The sequence below is a fragment of the Suillus fuscotomentosus genome (assembly GCF_016647785.1).
Source record: "Suillus fuscotomentosus strain FC203 chromosome Unknown F5891scaffold_38, whole genome shotgun sequence".
NCBI lineage: Eukaryota > Fungi > Basidiomycota > Agaricomycetes > Boletales > Suillaceae > Suillus > Suillus fuscotomentosus.
The window spans coordinates 443,072-461,913 of NW_024539550.1; the positions used below are offsets into that span (position 1 = coordinate 443,072).

Sequence of the window (18,842 nt, forward strand, 5' to 3'; positions counted from 1 at the left end):
CAACAATTCACATCCCATGGTTTTCAATAGCGTTACAGATTTCATGAAGAACTTCATTTTGCCTGTTGATGATTGTTTCGATCCTACTCATAGCCTCACGCACTCCCACAACTTCCTGCATGACCTTCGCCACCAATCCGCCTTCAAATATTCCGATCTTCCTGCGTTTCTCAGGCGGAAGTTTGATGATAGGTACTGACGTTGCTCGTGCGTTAGTAACGTCACGGCCTAAGTTGCATGGGGTCTGCATGTAAGTTGTGAGTGCATCGGCTGAAAAATTGAGCCAGCACACTCACACCATTATCTTCAGATCTTTTTCGCTTTCGATGAGATTCATCAGCGTCTTCAAGACCATCTTGACTTGGAGCTTCTAGCTGCTGAAATCGGAGTCGTCAAAGCAGCTAACTATAATCCATAGATACATACTGGCTCCGGTTGTTCGTGCTGTTCAGCTCCAAGTTGAAATTCATCTACAAGCTGAAACGCCTGCTCATTGTTAGGAGGCCAGTCATCAGGTTCGAACCCTCCGGATAGCGTATCATGCTTATAGCATCCACATGAATATACTGGAGCGCCTTGCCCATGGCCAGGATGCCTAGTGCATCCCTGGTGACTTTCTGGAGTAGACCTGTTTGAATGGTTCTCAAATAAGTCAGCGTTCGCTAAGATTGCCTCAAGCCCATCATTGAAGTCGCTGGGGCGGGAGTCGTTGCTAAGGGTGTCACAGTCAGATGACATGTTTCTTGCTTACTCCGTCAAGTGTAAGGCTTTTAAATTATTGGGACTTAGCCTGACTTGTGCTCCATTTCAGAAATTCTTTTGGGTCATTATTGACCCTGCATTGTAATGCGTCACTCTGTCGGATCCCAAAGTATGTGGAGCATGGTGAGCTGAATTATATCCATATAGATTTATTGATTCATTGCTTAATAACTAGCGTCTGGTCACTCCCCACTTTTTATTGTAAGGTAATGATCCGGATTAGCACCCCACCTCCCTTCCCTGAAAAAAATCCCGTTTCAGGAGCGGCGACCTTACCTGGGACGAAAATGGTTAAGTGTATGACGTACCTGATGGTACCGCAACTATGATAATGCTACTAGTAGTACTAGTGTGGTGGTCAGTGAGCGTTTGATGCAAACGTCTTCCCACATTTTCTCTCATGTCTGCTCACAGATCTTCCAGTGTGGCCACTCGCTTACTGACACCATCCGAATTGGACAGCGGCTCTGAGTCTGAGTTGGCCTCCAGCTTAGATGCCTCGTCGCCACCAACACAAGATCCAAAGGCCAAGTCTAAAGCAAAGCATAACAAGTAAGTGGTCGCACAATAACCTGGTATACTAACTGAGCTGATCTATTATATTCGCAGCACGGTAAATAACCAAAGGTAAGTTGACTTGATGATATGCAAAAGGCACTGCGTCACCTTTTACCAATAGGAAAGGCAGCATCACCGCGAGGGAACAGTGCTTGCACTTTGCACGCTGGATCCCTCGTGCCATCGATATGTTTTGTAGCTTAACTGATACATTCCGTATTGCGATGCTAATGGAAGAGGAAGAGGCTTCTAAGGTGTCGGGTCACTCAGAAGATGAAGATGTCAAGGCGCAGCGAGACCAAGTCCTGTCTTACGTGTATGACTTTAGACATTCCATTATTTTCACTTCCTAACTACCATGTTTACAGGGGTAAAGATGCCCAAGAACGACACATGAGAAATTACTCAAAGATCTTACTTGGAGCCCCATACTTGCGCAAACTTGCGCATGGAAACGTCAAACAACAGACGGAGCTGCACGCTATCCTTACCGATGTAGGGATTCATTTCTGGCTGGGCTTGTAGAGACTGTTTTTACCTTACCTTATGTTGGCACTTTTGTAGCTTACATAAGCAATCAATCTTTTCACCAGTTACCAGTATGAGTCAGAGTCCTCAGTAGTTTTTATGATATTTCCTCTCCTCTGAGCCTTGAGCCTGGTCCAGAAACCCTTTAGGGTCGAATAGCAGCTAGGTTCTGCAAGACCCAACACATTGTTCAGACTCACCATCTGAATTGTTGTACCTTCACCGAGGTAAGCCTCTGGTGATGTACCCTTGGTGATCTTACCTCTAAACCTAAGAAGATGCAAGTCATTATGGGTCAGGCACGCTCTGACGATGCTAGCCACCTTAAGAATTGTGTAGCGCAGTATGCAGCCCCAGACCCTTCAGACAAGGGGCTGGAACCTCCGATTTACGCTGACAACAAATCCCGCGCATTACTTGGTGTGAACCACCCTCAACTCGCTGCAATGCTGTGCCCTATCAAGCATGCAAAAGCATATCATGAGGACCCTAAAAAGTACGTATGAATTCTATGATTGTTCATCATCTTATTGACGACTTTCAGGGTACAAGCCGAACTTCAGAATGGGGTTATCAGGATTCACTCCGCTGCATGGCCTGCATTTATATATGAAGGTACTCCGCCAGGAAAAGACTTCGACCCAGACAATGTTCAGGAGGGATTTTCAAAGGGCTATTATTTGAAACGGGTAAGCTTACTATTACCTTATCAACAACATCTCATGTAGTATTTAGGTTTTTCGTCACATATTTACATCTCCATCATCTGCGCTCGTTCCAGATGGAGAGATTATTCCGAGTCGTGGATGTAATGCCAAGTTACACGGCATGGAAAAGGTTGAGCCTGAACATATTGCCTATGCATTCGTCCAGGTACGTGCTCTAATATATTTCAATGACTATCTAACAAATGTCATAGAGCCGATTCAGTATTGCCACGCGCGACAAGTGGCATGAAACCGATGGTTGCTATAAGTACAATGAAGCATACACCCGCTTCATCAAGGCAATCAGAGAGGCACCTGATCAAACATGGGCAGAGTCGCTGCTTCAGTGGTGGAACCAGTTGAGTACCATTTTTGCTCTTACCTTGGCATCGCACTAATTTTGTGAAGAACAGTATTTGGTAACAAGCATGGCCTCATCGTGATTGATTTGACCGAGGATGATGAAGACGATGACCTTGTTGTCATGCAGAGACAGCACGAAATGTGCATGGTGGCTGTGCATCAGAAGGTTCGAATCTACTCTATCATTCTCCAATACTAACTGCCTCTAACACTCAGACACGATTGCCCGAGAATGCAGCTGCTACCCCAGCTGCTGCCGTCACTGAAGACACTGCTGTGCCCCCAACTTCTATGCGACAATCCAAGGCTGCTGACCCACCAATTCCGCCCCTCGCATCTCCATCTGCGACACCTAGTTCCATTGACCCAGAGTCTCTGAAACGAATGTTGGGGGAGTTTCAAGATGACGATCCTCTCACTGAAGATGAGACTGACATGCCTGCTCCATCAAAGCGTGCTAGGAAGGCTTGCAAGACTACCACAACCTCAAAGAAGACACGCAAGGGCAGAAAGTGATGCATTCAGGTTGGTTCTTACTCCTATTGTGCCTAGTGACTCGTCTGAATGAACAATGCAGTTTTGACATGATTATGCCCTCCTCTCGTTCGTTGCACATCATTACTATCACTCTCGGAGTGTCTCATATTTGCTCAGCATCTTCAATATTAATCCTACTTGCTTTCTGCCGCACTGCGACCATCCTCAGTTCAAGTTGTACTACTTCCCTGGTTATGAGTGTTTTTACATGTTCAACTACTACTGTACGAGCAGAATGATATGTGCTTATATTGTATGACAGATCTGATCAGGCATCAGCAGGAACTAGCATATAGGTGAACGTTCAGCAACTGAGCGCGTCTCGTTCATACAATACCTAGACGATGGAAGTTCAGCAGGACTTAGATGCTGGCCAACAGATGATGGGATGTTCAGGAGATGACTGGTGATTGAGAGTCAAACGAGTTTCTAAGTCTTGCAATATCTAGTTTGGCATGACTTAGACGCAGCCACCAGACAATACGACATCGAGCATCAAACCAGTTTATGGGCTTTACAACATCTAGATAACGAAAGGTGAGCATGACTTAGATATAGCCAGCGTGTGGCGGAAAATTCAGCAGGATGATGGCCAGCGAGCAGAAAGTCAGTTTTAGGAGCAGACATTATCTGGACAAATTCGATCTGGTGGTACCTGGCCTGTCTGATGGATCTGTTCCCCAGTGTTGTCGTATGATATGGCAAGCGCTTGCCATATCTAGATTTGGGACTTTTGGTGATGTTCCCACAGGCTTACGCTCAACTACAAAGAACTCACCTACGGAACAAAATGGGTCGAAACGACTGACATCGAATCCGTTTGCAAATCACTCGGAATACCACCTACAAGCATGCTCCCAGACGGGACACCAAAATACACACTCCCAGCATTAATTGATAACACCTTCACCCCTCCTGCTGTGCTCTCAGACTCGAATCCTATAATCGAGTACCTCGAGCGCACATATACAGACCCAGATTCTTCTCGTGCAGTCTGTCCTCCTGCAATCCGCTCTCTCCATGCCATCTTCGAGTATCACGTTGCTCAGTCCATTACAGCACAGTTGCTACCTGTTGGCATGGTGGACGGTCATGCACATGTACGACAAGAAGACCCCACGGGATCGCATCCACTTCCGTCAGCGTACCGAAGCGACATTTGGGGAAAAACTGGAAGATATCGAGCTCAAGGGCAAAGATCGCGAGGAACACTGGAATAAAATTGAACGCGCGTTTGACCTGCTTGCAACATCTATGCGGGCAAGAAGTGGCGCAGGCGAATTATTCACGGGATCAAATCTATCTTTAGCAGACTGTACCTTAGGAGGTCTTTTGCTAGCTTTGCGATACGATAGCCCGGGCGAAGCTTGGATGAAGGTATCATCTTGGAGCAATGGGAAATGGATACGTTACATGGCTGCATTAAGTCGAAATGGACAGCTGTAGAGTAACTGCTTAGATCATCCATGCCGAACGTTTCTTAGCTTTCTTTCCGTTATAAGGCTGCTACACGGTTCAACACCTGTACATAGAGTTCAAATGAGAAAAATAGATGAGATCTTGGGAGTTGATGGATTGATAGACTTATCCTGAGTCTGAGTCAAAACGGGTTCTAGTCTCCCCTAGGCAGACCAAATAGACGGAAGACAATCGTTTCTTATTTATTCTAGGTTAATTCCGATGCTGTACAAGACTTGCATGCCGTCTATACGAAAAACGAAGGGGTAAAGAATGAGTGGGGTGTGCAAGTGAGAGGCAAGATTTAAATGGAGTAGCAATGATTGTAAGTGCTGTACTAATGCTTATGTCCTGCACAAGCTGGTATAGAGTTGCGTAGTGAGGTGGTGAAGGTAGGATTAGATTCGATGGTGGTCAGCCATAGAGAATTTATGGTCCTTGTGCCGCACTTTAGTTGATGGTCAAGCTGTAGGCGGACCTGCAGATGATACACATTCAGCCCATTCAGAGAGTGCCAGTCCGAGTATCACTTACGTAGTGAATTTCGCCGTTCCAGATGTAGCTTCTGTGCCCGCCTGAGCAGTGGTGAGGTACTGTGACGAACTCATGCCCTCGTTATCAATAAGGTGCTAGAAACGAAAAAAAAAAACACTGTTCACACGCGTTCACGATCATATAACGATTGCCGAGACTTACCGAAAGGAATGGGTAAATATCGCCCTGGAACGACTTGACTGTACCACTAGTCAGGAGAAAAGAGTAAACCTGGTTGTATCCATTTGATCCAGAGTACAAGTTCCTAAAATTCATTAATACGGAGCAGACAATTTGTGCAAATACAAATCAGCACCATTTGTGACCTTCGATCAAGATATTTTTCGAAATTGGGACAGCATGACCCGCAGCATTGTACTGTGCAGCGATTGGTCCAGAGTTGACGTTTGCAAGCCAGATCATTATTTCGTTTGTATTCGAGCCGCCAGGTGTGTCGGATGTGAACAAGTCATAGGCGACGTCAGCTACGACTGCTCCGGTGTCCGACTGAGACCAGCGCCAAGTAGACTATGTTACCAGAAAAATTAGCCTCATGCGGTCTGCGGTTTCGACGAACTCACAGGCATCTTGGAAATAGTGCTCAGCTGTTGATTGATACCGGTGTTAAGCTGGATATTGGCAAAGCTCTTGACCCCGTATCCACCAGTCCAAGTCCAGTTCGTTTTCCAGGCAATAGTACTGCCTTTCATCGACGTAATCTGAGAGGTTTGAGAGCCAGAGGCAGCACCATTCTCGCCCCAAAGATTATTCAGCAACGAGTACTGTCCCACATTGACAGAATCATATTGGCCGCTCAGCGGCGCAGTGTCGACGGCTCTCACATAATGCTTGTGCATGTGGGGCGTGCTGGAAACGAGAGGCACGCATAAGAGGAGTAGAGAGAGAGAGAACATGTCGATGAAGATTTGCGAGAGCATTCTGGCAGGCCACACAATTTGTACGCTGCTCGACGCCCGAATGCCAGCAAATGATTGATCATGGTTTCCCTGTCATTCGGCAATGCATATTGACATGATCGAATATGCGTGTGCGACGCCCATTTCAATGGTCACTTTTGTTTCATACTCCAGTAGTTATGCTACTAGAAGTGAGGAGCGAGTGTGCAAGTGTGTTTAAATGGCTACTAGATACACTGCAGATATTCAAATTTCAAGCTAGTAGTTATGCTAGCTTGGAGGGAGCTTACCCTTATAGATAGTGGGGTGACTGCCATACCCCCTGTAGTTCAGATATTGCCTGACATTTAATGTGCTTGCCCATCGTTCCCTAGTAGCCAATTCTTTTGCCGACTGGCAACTACTCGCGACTGTCCATCGATTGGGCTGGCAATGCGCTGCTGTTGCGGGACTCCTGTTTGCTGGTGAGATAACCTAGCCACAGAAACACCTAGGAACACCAAAGTTTTGGGTTGACGACAGATATGGCGGCGCGAAGTTTAAAATGGTTGTGACAGGATTGTGATGCAACAACTAGTCACAAATTTCATTTCCAATGTCCACGTAGCTTATTGAGTTATGTTCCTTGTTCCTGCAGATTTCTGCCCTAGCAGCTAGTCCTAGTGGGAGGAGGACTTTAAAGTGTTAGGGTCGGGATCATCAGTGGTCACCCAGAATCACCCGTTTTCACACCCAACTCCGAGTTCCGGGACCCACCACTGTGTTTAGAAATGGCGATGGACGACATAGTACCATGGCTAGTCGTGATCACGCAAGACTCAATGGTAGAACGGTAGCTGGTCGTCAATGACTTCACGTGTTTTCCGTCAAAATGAGCTCGATTTGGTTTGCTCTGCCGCCTAAGCAAGGAACACGTCCGACTGGAAAGAAAAATCCGAGACGAAAGCCACTATCCAGGATCCCAGCTACCAGTTGCAACATGCTCCCAAACTGAACCATTACCGGCGTATTCAGAATTATCGTGCCAGTCGCCCACAAAATGTCTTAGGGAGTGAAGATGATTCGCTGTAGCACTAGCGACTAGTCCCACCTGCTAGCATTCCATTGGCAGGCCTGTTTTTTTTTGTTACTTCCGAAATATCAGGCAGGCTGAGGTACGCCAATTTTCATGTTCATGTTTTCAGCCTACACCAGTAGCACAGACGCTTACTAGTTAGAGCCAGAAGTCACGGAATTCAAATGGAATAATCAGAGTAGCGCGGATAACTTGAGCATGCAAGCTTGTTTGTGAGAAAAATAGTGTTCAGTCACAATATACCGAAGACATGCGGTGCGCACGCCGAATGCGTAAATAAACAATATACTGATCTAATGTCATTAATAACAGGTATGGTACAGTTTAGCAACCGCAAAGTCTTAGGTTCCCGCGAAATCAGTGAGCTGCATTCAGTCATGAACGGCTGGGTCTCAATACATTGTTAGGTTTCCATTGCCCTATCGGCCTCTACTTCAAACGACAGTGATTCTTTATGCGTTAGACCGATAGTATCACCGCTTCACCTGCTATCACAAATGTGGTGCATCAGTCTTTACACCTCAAATTCGCATGACTGAGAGTACCTGGTAGATAACGGGCCTTGCCAGGTGCCGCCGTGCGGTGCGGGTGTTTGTGTGGTGCACAGTAAATTCCATTATTGTAGTGCGGTCAATGTCGGTTTTGCAGTGCCTTCATATGTATGGATGTCTAGAAGCACCAGCCTTCCTGCGCAGCAGAAGTTACTTCAAGCACTGCCAAATGGACGGCGTGCAGTATACCGTGGTTGCCGGTGAGCTTTAAAGCCATAGTTGGCGGGAGGGCTGTGTGGCAGTGCACCGGACACTCCATACGCGCTCCCGACCGGAATTCCATACAGCATGTGCGCACAAGGCAATGCCTCGGTTCTCACTGTGTAGATCCCATGGGCCATTGTATGCTGTGAGTTGTGATTCTGCTGCGGAAAATCACTCATCATGGACCAGAAAAAATCATATTGCATGACCGCGCAATCACTATCAAGTAGTTTCAGTTAGTGCCAGCGAAGTATGTCTGTTCCTCTCGGAATACTGATTTTCTCAATTCTCCTTTGAACGTGGATCAATGCTAATGCCCATCGTTGAGATGCTTTCAGGATCATGTTCGTCTCAGGTCGGTGATGCTATCGTCGGCGGTGCCTGGACTAGCGCTGGCATTCCGCGTCTAATGATACAATTCGAACCCTGCACCAAGGCTGTGCGATTTTCAATTCAACTGGCGCTCATCGACCAATTTTGGCCTGTGATGCTAATAATCTTGGTACATGCCAATCAGCTGACTAGTGACTGGCTGTGAGGTTATCAAATTTATCGAATGAACTTCTAATGGGCTCCTATAGGTTCTGGGCCACATTACGCCCACCACCCCGCTGACCGGTTGATCGGTGACCCCAAATCCGTGCGGGTTAGGGGGGGATAGATGCCGTATGCAACCAAAATAGGTTGATGGCGTCTCTGGATGGTCATGCCCCGCATAGTATAAGTATGGGACTATCAATCACAGTACCGAGCAGTGCTTCGTCTCCTACCCTGCCAAGCATGTCTACCATGGACAATGGCGGTAATCATACCTTCAGCAAGAGTCGCAAGAAGCTCTCACAGCGACTCTATCGTTCAACCGAGGCAGAAGACTTTGAACAACTGCGACAGATCATACAAGAAATAACCAAAGAGAGTCCCCTCACAAGACATGATGTTCTGTTAAAAGGTTCGTAGGTTTAAATAACTCGGGAATGAAGAATTTACTGAACTTCGTTGTAGCTATTGGGATCATTAGGCATCTTGATAGAGAGTACCGGTCTCTTCTCACAGAACATGTTGCGGCTTTGGTTCCTACTTGTCCCTCTGGCTCTTCTACGCCACAGTCTACTTTCTATCCGTCAGGTGAGTTTGTCGCCTACCAAATCTTGGATGATGTTGCTGATAACCAAGCCAGCATCGCAATTTCCAGCTGAGAGTTGGTCAATGAACCATGACGTACAAACGATGCCGATGCATCCACATATGCTACCTTCTCAATCGCCAAATAACATCGCATACAACACTTATGACAGACAAAACATGTATGCTGTGCATAATTACTATGGTTCACCTACCAATCATTGATGCTCACTATCTTTCCTTTTCCTTACATTACTCAGTAGACTTGATAGACAAGAATGTGCACTGTACCGCTCAGTACGACTCATCAGCAAATACTATTATCATACAGCGTTTATATACGGCTATTTAAGCACTGACCCGGCACGAGAACACCGGAAGCATCCGCAGAGGCGCTGGCGTCATAGTTTTATGCTTCTTGGGGATAATTTCTATATTTATGATATACCGCGGAAACTGTTACATAAGACGGTGCTCTGATAGATGTACTTCTTAGACTTTAACGCAAGGTTTACATTTCGAGACTAGTTGCACGAAGGATTTGTGGATCTTCCGAGAAGCGAAGCCCCAGTGACGAGTGCGAGTTTAACGTGAATGCACGAGCCTTGACTAAGTTAAGAATGGGTCTGGAAAGCTGAGTCTGTGCTTTTTGTAAGAACAGTAGTAACGAAGTCCTTGATTATCTGCAGCGGCGGAAGAAGAAGAAGCAGCGGAAAGAACCGGACTTGAAAGCGGCTAGATAATCGTAGAGAGTTACATAAGAGACTTGAAGACTCACAGACCTCCATCTCTCTCTTCTGGGTCATTTGCTTGTTTCTGCGTGTCTTTGGCCCTTTGCTCGTCTTCTGCCTGTTCTTTTGTCTTCCAATACATACCTCCCCGGCATCTGTCAGCCGTGCCAAGTTCGCGTGCCTCGGGGTTGGAGTCTTCTCCCTTGACACGCACCTGGTCACAGGCCAATCCTTCTGATGACGGATTTATCCTTGTCCCTGGGCCTAACCATGGGAAGGCCCCTTTCTCTTCGCTTGTCTTCCTTCCCTTGCCACGCCGGAACCTGAAACCCAACTCTGCTTATTCTCGTGCCTTAGCAACCACCCATCTTCCTCCTTTCCTTCTTACCTGCGCAATACCAAGACTCTCCGCCGCCGCCATATAACATTGCTGTGACTTGAGATGGAGGAATCAGGAAAGTAAAACTAGGATAGTAAAATGATCAGATCAGACTCAACTCTTGGTACACCAACCAGGGCGATCCGTTTCGAGCTAATCTGTTATAGTAGAACCGGCGGTTAAGTTGTAATTTTAGTAACACCGTAACGGGCTCTATATAGGGCGATGCCATAGAGCATTATCTGATTACACCCATTAGATCAATATATAGCTAGCCACGAACAGCGAACGTCAATAACTCGCAAGAACTTACAGATGACAACAACAAACATCATATTCCTGGACATCCCAACTGCCCTCCCAGTGCCTTTCTCACCAAACACATGGAAAGTCAGGTCAGTGTTGATAACACTCAACGCCTGTCACCGCTACCTCATCTTCGCTTCCACAGACTCGCACTGAACTACAAGAAACTGACCTATGTCACAAAATGGGTTGAGACGACTAGTATCGCATCTGTGTGCAAATCGCTCGGAATACCGCCTACGAGCACATCACCAGATGGAACACCGAAATACACGCTCCCTGCGTTAATAGATAACACCACATCTCCTCCTGCCCTTCTCTCGGACTCGACGCCCATAATCGAGTATTTAGAGCGCATATACCCAGACCCTGATTCCTCCCACGCACTCTGCTCACCCGCCAGTCGCGCCCTCCACGCTCTCTTCGAATATCACGTCGCGCACTCCATAACAGCACAGTTACTACCCGTCATGGTCATGCACATGCACGACAAGAAGACCCCACAAGATCGCATCCACTTCCGTAAACGCACTGAAGCGGCGTTTGGGAAGAGACTCGAGGATTTAGAACTCAGGGGCAAGGATCGCGAAGCACATTGGAAGAAGATCGAGGATGCGTTTGACCTCCTTGCAACATTTATGCAGGCTGGGGGTACAGGAGAATTATTTACGGGATCGAATCTATCTCTGGCGGATTGTATACTAGGAGGTCTTTTGTTAACTTTCCGCTACACCAGCCCGGACGAAGCCTGGATTAAGATCTCGGCTTGGAATGATGGGAAATGGATACGTTACATGTCCGCCTTGGAGGAATGGATGGCTGTAGTATAAATAGCCTATCGGTCGATAGCAAATGTTTCTTAGCTTCCTTTCAATTATCGGTCTGCTGCGGCGGTTCAACAAATTTGGGAGCTTGGATGGGAATAATGATCTATAGACTTCGGGCCTGGTGCTCTGGGTTTCATCCTAGTCCCCCTATGCGAATTTTGTAACACGGTAAATTCCGTTGCTGTACATGACATTGGTAATGTACGCGGAAAATGGCTATCAAAGCGAACGAAGGGGTTCAATATGGCTTCAAAATGGAATTGGCGCTGTACGATACTTCAAATAGATATATGTAGATGCCGTGTTTTTTGTATACCGAAACCGGCTTTCAAAGTGAGCGGGTAGGAAACGAGTGGGGTATTTACTTAAGTAAACGGCAAGTCGAAAGAGTGGGTATGTCTGCAAGACCTGGTACTGTGATAGCACTCGTGCACAGCACGATGTGAGTGATTAAGTCGAAAGAATAAAAACATATCTCTGATGAGGTACCGAGTGAAAGAGGCCAAAGCTCTTACACTAGCGATACAGATATCCTTGCACCATGTGCATCGACACCTGTACAATGGGCACATCAACTAATCTTGGTTGATAGCCAAGCTGTAACCTTGCCTGAAAACAAAACACATTCAGTCCCTTCATAGAGCACCAATATATGCATCACTTACGTAGTGAATTGTGCTGTTCCAAATGTGACCTCTGTCCCTCCCTGAGCAGTGGTGAGATACTGTGATGAGCTCATGCCCTCATTGTCAATCAGGTACTAAAGACAGAAAAAAATCAGTCCGCACGCGCTCATAAAGATACAACGACTGGGAGACATACCGAAAGGAATGAGTAAATGTCACCACTGAACGAGCTGATGTTACCACTGGTCGGGAGAAACGAGTAAACTTGGTTGACTCCGTTGAATCCAGAGTACAAGTTCCTGCGATCAAACAAAAAAATCAATGCGGTGCAGATAATTATGCAGATGCAAACCTCACCAGGTGTAACCTTCCAACGAGATGTTGGTCACAATAGGAACAGCGTTGCCCTCGGCGTCGTAATTATAGGAGATTGGTCCAGAGTTGATGTTTGCAAGCCAGATCATGATTTCGTTTACGTCCGAGCCGCCAGGGCTCCAAGATGTGAACAGGTCGTAGGCTACATCAGCTTGGACTTCGTCGGTCGACTGAGTCCACTGCCAGCTAGTCTATGGTGTCAAAAAAAATCAGCCTTGTGCGGTCCGCGGTTTCGACAAACTTACGGGCATGCTGGAAAAAGCACTCAGCTGTTGATTGATGCCGGTATTAAGCTGAACATTGGTGAAGGTCTTGACTTGGAATCCACCAGTCCAGGTGTACGTGGTTGTCCAGCCAATAGTACTACCGCTGAATGACGTGATCTGAGATTCTTGGGAGCCCCAGTTAGCATTTTGCTCGTTCCAAAAATCATTGGACAGCGAGTACTGTCCCGCCTGAGCAGAGTCCCATTTGCCGGTGAGCAATGTGCTGTCGACGGCTCTAGCATGCACCTTGCGCATGCGGTGCATACTGTGGCGAGACGTGCTGGAGACGAGAGGAATTAACAAGAGGAGGAAGGAGAAAAAAAACATGTTGAAAATGGAATGGGTTGAGTAAGAGTAGAGCATGCAGGTCACATACTTTATAGGACGTTTGAAGACGCCAGCAAATGGTGACTACCATCAATCCCTCTATCCCGCTAAGTGGCACATAACGACACGAACCGACAACTTGAGTACATGTCTCTGTCGTTACATTGGCATTACCGGTACGCTGGCCGATGATCGTATGTGATCATGCATCGACTCGAGGTGGCCTGCGACACAAGACTTGTCCAAGTCCTGCAGTTATGTCTGAATGATCTGATAAACGATGATTAAGAAGTAGTACTTGCACTTGATTTTGAGGCACATGGTACACCCAAAGTTCAGAGTGAATCCCGCAGATTTAGCCGTGCTTGGCTACCGTTTCCGTGGAAGCAATTGAACAACCGTTGTCCGAACAGATGGATGATACCATTATGATTGGTGCCAGTGGTACAGTATAACCTGTCTTCAAGTTGCGGTCCCGCGGCCTACAAATGGGGACATTGGAGTAATGATAGATATAGCCGCGGGAACGAACCAAGTTTAGCTTTCAGTGATTTCATAGCGGACGGACGGGCGCGGTTGTTGCCCCAAGGCGTGTGTGTCGCAGTCTATTCCAGCCTGGGTCACAGCTCCTTCTCCAATGCGACGGCCATGACACCAAGAGTTCTGTTTCCAAGCACTGAATCTAGTACTAATCTTCCAGCTGCCCCAATTACTCACCTTCCATTCCGACGGATCTCACTACCAAGCGTACCGAGCTCGAGCCTCTTATCTGCCCAACACCGTCAATCTGTCGCCAGTTTTGCATCATTCGATTCTCTGCCCGAGGAGCCAGTCGTTAGGCGCCCTAAACGTCGTTCACTTAAGCGCAAACAATCCAGGACACCTGCACCAGAAGATATAGCACGAGAGGCAAAACGAACAAAGGTAATAAGAGAGTTTTGGGATACAGAAAGAAGTTATGTGCAGGGACTGGATCTCGTGCATGATGTGAGTATTGATGGCCCTTGATTTGAATGAGATGAACTGATTTCCTGTGTAGCACTTCTTGACGCCGATCATAGCGTCGCTCGACAGTTCCCGTCCGCTCCTTGCGCGCACGGAATTGACTACCATTTTCTCAAATTTTATTGACATTTGGAACTTTCATCATGCATTTTTCAGTGCCCTGACTGCGCTGCTCCATCCCTCTCTGTCTCACTTTGACGTCCCAAATCCTAACCCACCGCCCCTTTCAGCACTCCTTCTCTCGCATTTTCCTTATCTCTCTCTTTACACGCCATTTATAACCGCATTCCCAAGTTCTATATCCTTCCTTTCCCGTCCACCCGCGCCATTTGCCCTATTTCTACGAACACAAGAGCGCGATCCACGCTGCGGGCAGCTAAAACTCACGGATTGGCTTTTGAGCATCGTACAAAGGTGCCCAAGGTATGTTTTATTGCTCAAGGAGTTGATAAATGTAGAAAGGAGAGAAAAGGAGGGAGAGGGAGAGTGGGATAGACTAGGAAAGGTCCTTGCCCTTGTTGAGAAAGGTGAGTTTCTTTATTCGTCTGTGTCTCTAAATTGAACAACCACCAGTGACATCATCTCTCAATACATCTCTTCATGCGCACGCACATACACTCTCGCTCCTCGCATTGCAACGCGCTACCCTCGGCCTTCCGCCTACACTACACTTCGTTCAGCCAGGCCGCACCTTAATCTTCCGCGCCCCTCTCGTGATAGACTCTGGCGGTGTAGCCATAGAAGGCCCAACGATAGGGAGAGGCAGGCGAGATCGCATATGTGAATTTCTGCTATTCGACGACGTATTGGTATGGCTAGACTTCGATCCGTCCACTCTGCGCGATTCCCACTGGTTCACTCTCGCGGCACATGCTACCGCTAGCGACGAGCGACATACATACACGTACAGAAATCATCTCTCCCTCGTCGATATCGAGGCGGTGCTCGATCCGTCGCATCACCCGCCCCGACTGGAGGTGTTGAGTCCTGGAGGCTCGTTCGCGGTATATGCGGTCCCGTCGCAACCCCCATCACCAAGGGGTCTTTCTTCCTCTGCTTCGGAATCTGCATTAGCCACTCGTCGTACAGCTCCCTTAACCTCGGCATCGAACGATACTTCTCTACATACCTTTCTCCATCTTTTACGCCAGGCTCGATCTGCGCTCCTGGCGCGTGATCCGTCGATTGCGCTCCGGGGTGTTAGGATGCGTGGGGTGTTGTGGGCGGAGGCATACGAACCTGAGGAGAGGGATGAACGTGTATCTCAGATCCAAGAATACGAAGTGCCTACTTTAGACACTCGACAGCCAAATCTCCCCGATTTAGCATCTCAACAAGCACCGAATATAACAACTCCAACACACGTAGAAGGGCTCCCTCTTTCCGCCCGACCTCAACGTGCACCCTTGCCCTTCCTACCACCAGTCTGGGTCCCAGACGCAAAGACAGACGCATGCATGCGGTGTGCACGCCCGTTTGGGCTTGTGAGGTTCACGGTACCTCTATCGATGTCTGTGTCTTTCTCTTTGCCGTCGTTTACCTCGTTTGAGTGGGGGAGGAGTGTGAGTCAAGGTCAAGAAGATAAGGGCACGGACGAAGAAGGCGTGGGTGAGAACAGCGAGGGAAATGCACAGGAAGGTGGGAGTGGTGGGGGAGAAGGAAGACCTGGGAGTGGTGAAGGGATGTGGAGAAGACGACATCATTGTAGGCTTTGTGGAAGGGTTGTGTGTGCTGACTGTTCTGGACGGGTAAGTCTTGTGTTTTATTCAGCTGTGTTTCGCTGTTCCCTGTCGTTCGTTTGCTTTTTCGCTACAGTTGATCCTTTGGTTTTCCACACCGCAAACTAACACTCCTAAACTCAGACATTCTACATCACCGACCCATCCTCCCAATCCCCTTCTGGCAAAAACACCAAAGCGAAACCTGCACGTGCATGCAACGAGTGCTACGAAGCTGCCTTTCCTCCAATCCAGTCCATCACCGGTGGTTCTAGTACTCCATCTACTTTATCAGCAAATCCGTCTACACACCACTCCCCAACCCTCCACGGTATCCCAGCCTGGCTCTCTACGCCTATACCCACTGAAGGGAGTAGTGGTGCTCACGCGTTGATGGCGATGACGTTGAGCCCTAGTAGGGGTCGAATTGTGTCGGGTGCGAGTCCGTCGAGGACGAGATTGAGTTCTAGTGCGAGTAAGCGAGAGATGGAGGGAAATGTTGGTATGAATGCCGGTCATGCTGGTCATCCATCTGGTAAAAACGCGAGCCCAAGACCGTCCAAACGCGAGCTCAGCACAAATCCAAGCAAGCGCGCGTTCACACCTAGTCCTACCCGTCATCTCCCGCGGATCTTATTAGGTGATGGCGATTCTCCCTCGCTCTCTCCTACCACGCTCTCTCCTTCTTCCTCCCGATTTACGGCTCAAGACGACATATATGAAGACGAAGATCCAGACGTGCCCACTATGCGCGTGCGTGATCCATCGGCACGGGACTGTTACGCTGCCACCACTTTAGATCAAGAATCTCGATACCAAGAAACCGCACCAACCCTCCGCGCTCCTATATCCCGCCCCATCCGCATCCGCCCCTCCACGCGCCCGCGCCCACGGAGCTACCACGATATATTGGATGACTTCGAGGTTCATGCGAGGGGTGGGAGCGTGGGTAGTTCTGTGGCAACTTCTTTGGGTGCCGTGGCTGAGGAGCGAGCGTCAAGGATTGATGACCGGGTGTACCATGAAGAAGTGCATGCTGTCTACGAGGGAGTGAATGTGCACGGTAGGGGAGGGGAGATACACGACAGGCATCAAGAAGAAGAGGTTCACGACGGAGTACAACCAAAACAACCTCGCGAACACGAGCCCACACCCGGATATGTTCACAAAAAGAAGGAAGATACTACCAGGAAGAAGAAACGATTCTCGTTGCCTGCAGTAGCGGTGCAGACGGTGCCTGTCCTAGCGCGCTCCGCTCCTGGTGGGAATTTGCATGGTGGGTGGGGGAAGCGAGTTTCGCTCGTGCTTGGTGCGCGGGCGTGGGTAAGGAACGGAGAAAGGGAGAGCGGGAGTGAGAGCACTCGCTCTTCTTTGTTGTCTTCTCGGGATGATCGAAGTGCACGTTCGCCTTCTCGTGGGGATAAGGTTGGGAAGGGTAGTAAAGAGAGCTCTGCGGCGAGGGCATTGATGGATGTGTTGAGAGGAAAGGGAAGGCGCGACGAACTGGCAAAGGGGATGGTTGATCAAGGACATACGCATCTGTAATCTTTTGGCATTGAACGCATTTGGCTTGGATTCACATACTATACATTACATACATTTTGCTCGGAATTATTTTGTGCATTGAGGATTGTGGACAATAAACAACTTTTGTAAAAAGGCATGTCATTCTGCTGATATGAAAGGAGCTCATTGTAATTCCACTCTGTAATACCTGCTATTCACGATCAAACAATATCAGTATGGACAGACCCCGAGCCAGGAAGCTCATAGGCAGAACGTGAACACCCGGTATACGATCTCACTGGATCATGATAGTGCACAGCGGAACGGAACTGCGACACTTCGCTGTGAGATATGACACATTATCACGTAAAATCAACGAGGTGCTGGGCTTAAAACTGAGGTTGCAGAAGACAGTGATCTTCTGAGGCTGGTAAATGAGTGATGGGTCAGGTGGGTCATCAGGCCTGTATTCGTTCGGTTCCTTGAAAGCCTAAGTCTAGGTTCAAGACAGAGGACACGCTTTGTTCGGAACCTACCAATTGCGAGCCTTTGCCAGACTGCAAAAATTTCAAAGGAGTGGCAAAGAACCCGGATAGATTGAACAAATGCGATCCAGGAAATACTCGACGTTTACTAGTGCTGAACGCGGGCACAGGAGTAACAGTAAAGCGCAGATTTCCGATGGAACGTTGACGGTCCCCAGGCCCACATGGTGGTTTTTCGTGATCGTACATATTGAGTTAGAGTGCTAATACGCTTCCCGCCTTGGTTACCAAAGATCGTCTCCACATGGATATTACTCACTACCGTTGGAACGTTGAAAGCGCTCATCAGAGCCCGAAAGCTGAGCATCTACTCCGCAAGAATCATAAAGCCTTCTTCGGAGTTGGAAACCTCAAAAGTCGACAGTGGTGGTCTGCGTCAGGAAGGCTGGAATCTTGAGTTTGATTTTATGGTAACCAGTATGGTCACGTACATGGACCTCAAGGCTCAAGTACTCGCAACCTCAGCTCATGTGCATTATACAAGTTGAATGCGATTTTTTGAATAAAAAAGGTTTCTCCAGACAAACCCACTTTGCAGCAGGGAGATGGGAGTTTGAATCTCGAACTTCGGGGTCGGTAGCTATCAAGAATTAGACTTGGCAGAAATGCACATAAACTCTACTGCAAATTTCAGGTGGGCATTCTGCGGACATACCTGACAGGTTTTGAAATGCACCCAAATCGGTAGTTGAACGTTGAACAATATTGCCGTTGCAGACGTTGAGCGCTAGCGTCAATCAAGCTAAAGGGCTTAGTACATTTACGAATACATGACAAACTCCGCCTGATGGTTTCAGGGAAGACTCACGAGAAATTGATACATGCTATCAGGAGCAGGGCCAAGCATGTGAATCCAATGGCCCCCCAGACAAATCTGCCAATGCTTAAACCTGGAGAGATTGATGTAAAAGGTAT

The 18,842-nt window shown here is 47.9% G+C and overlaps 9 protein-coding genes across 9 annotated transcripts; 6 read left to right on the top strand and 3 right to left on the bottom strand.

Moving 5' to 3' along the window:
* Positions 1–7: 7 nt before the first annotated feature.
* On the bottom strand, positions 8–738 carry F5891DRAFT_981787 (uncharacterized protein; the record flags this gene model as incomplete). Its single annotated transcript, XM_041377153.1, has 3 exons — positions 8–244; positions 297–377; positions 427–738. 3 exons carry the CDS (start codon positions 736–738, stop codon positions 8–10), a joined length of 630 nt encoding a protein of 209 aa, XP_041224216.1.
* Positions 739–1,162: 424 nt separating this feature from the next.
* F5891DRAFT_1190732 (uncharacterized protein) lies at positions 1,163–1,845 on the top strand (the record flags this gene model as incomplete). The annotated part of the gene is made up of 4 exons (XM_041367349.1): positions 1,163–1,314; positions 1,372–1,389; positions 1,442–1,636; positions 1,689–1,845. The coding sequence occupies 4 exons, from the start codon at positions 1,163–1,165 to the stop codon at positions 1,843–1,845; spliced, it is 522 nt and encodes a 173-aa protein (XP_041224217.1).
* A 293-nt stretch (positions 1,846–2,138) lies between these two features.
* F5891DRAFT_955166 (uncharacterized protein) lies at positions 2,139–2,576 on the top strand (the record flags this gene model as incomplete). The annotated part of the gene is made up of 2 exons (XM_041375303.1): positions 2,139–2,344; positions 2,393–2,576. 2 exons carry the CDS (start codon positions 2,139–2,141, stop codon positions 2,574–2,576), a joined length of 390 nt encoding a protein of 129 aa, XP_041224218.1.
* Positions 2,577–4,204: 1,628 nt separating this feature from the next.
* F5891DRAFT_1043170 (uncharacterized protein) lies at positions 4,205–4,675 on the top strand (the record flags this gene model as incomplete). The annotated part of the gene is made up of 1 exon (XM_041362128.1): positions 4,205–4,675. A coding segment is annotated over one exon (471 nt), but the record flags the coding sequence as incomplete, so codon positions are not given.
* Positions 4,676–5,363: 688 nt separating this feature from the next.
* F5891DRAFT_1190735 (glycoside hydrolase family 12 protein) lies at positions 5,364–6,385 on the bottom strand (the record flags this gene model as incomplete). Its single annotated transcript, XM_041367350.1, has 5 exons — positions 5,364–5,391; positions 5,448–5,542; positions 5,610–5,712; positions 5,764–5,975; positions 6,029–6,385. 5 exons carry the CDS (start codon positions 6,383–6,385, stop codon positions 5,364–5,366), a joined length of 795 nt encoding a protein of 264 aa, XP_041224220.1.
* A 1,997-nt stretch (positions 6,386–8,382) lies between these two features.
* F5891DRAFT_1043180 (uncharacterized protein) lies at positions 8,383–9,686 on the top strand. The gene is made up of 3 exons (XM_041362129.1): positions 8,383–9,143; positions 9,197–9,319; positions 9,372–9,686. Exons 1-3 carry the CDS (start codon positions 8,882–8,884, stop codon positions 9,539–9,541), a joined length of 555 nt encoding a protein of 184 aa, XP_041224221.1. The 5' UTR covers positions 8,383–8,881; the 3' UTR covers positions 9,542–9,686.
* A 794-nt stretch (positions 9,687–10,480) lies between these two features.
* F5891DRAFT_1043187 (uncharacterized protein) lies at positions 10,481–11,636 on the top strand. The gene is made up of 3 exons (XM_041362130.1): positions 10,481–10,499; positions 10,561–10,821; positions 10,878–11,636. The coding sequence occupies exons 2-3, from the start codon at positions 10,742–10,744 to the stop codon at positions 11,560–11,562; spliced, it is 765 nt and encodes a 254-aa protein (XP_041224222.1). The 5' UTR covers positions 10,481–10,499; positions 10,561–10,741; the 3' UTR covers positions 11,563–11,636.
* Positions 11,637–12,134: 498 nt separating this feature from the next.
* On the bottom strand, positions 12,135–13,153 carry F5891DRAFT_981793 (glycoside hydrolase family 12 protein; the record flags this gene model as incomplete). Its single annotated transcript, XM_041377154.1, has 5 exons — positions 12,135–12,168; positions 12,225–12,319; positions 12,382–12,484; positions 12,543–12,751; positions 12,806–13,153. The coding sequence occupies 5 exons, from the start codon at positions 13,151–13,153 to the stop codon at positions 12,135–12,137; spliced, it is 789 nt and encodes a 262-aa protein (XP_041224223.1).
* A 648-nt stretch (positions 13,154–13,801) lies between these two features.
* F5891DRAFT_955285 (Rho family DH domain-containing guanine nucleotide exchange factor) lies at positions 13,802–16,125 on the top strand (the record flags this gene model as incomplete). The annotated part of the gene is made up of 6 exons (XM_041375312.1): positions 13,802–14,140; positions 14,193–14,685; positions 14,732–15,171; positions 15,388–15,647; positions 15,831–15,906; positions 16,021–16,125. Coding segments are annotated over 6 exons (1,713 nt in total), but the record flags the coding sequence as incomplete, so codon positions are not given.
* Positions 16,126–18,842: the final 2,717 nt, after the last annotated feature.

Coding starts and splice junctions, on each gene's coding strand:
- F5891DRAFT_1043180 (XM_041362129.1), top strand. CDS start 8,882: ATGGCGTCTCTGGATGGTCATGCCCCGCATAGTATAAGTATGGGACTA. Junction 9,144..9,196: donor ACATGATGTTCTGTTAAAAG/GTTCGTAGGTTT, acceptor ACTTCGTTGTAG/CTATTGGGATCATTAGGCAT. Junction 9,320..9,371: donor GTCTACTTTCTATCCGTCAG/GTGAGTTTGTCG, acceptor TAACCAAGCCAG/CATCGCAATTTCCAGCTGAG.
- F5891DRAFT_1043187 (XM_041362130.1), top strand. CDS start 10,742: ATGACAACAACAAACATCATATTCCTGGACATCCCAACTGCCCTCCCA. Junction 10,822..10,877: donor CCAAACACATGGAAAGTCAG/GTCAGTGTTGAT, acceptor TCGCTTCCACAG/ACTCGCACTGAACTACAAGA.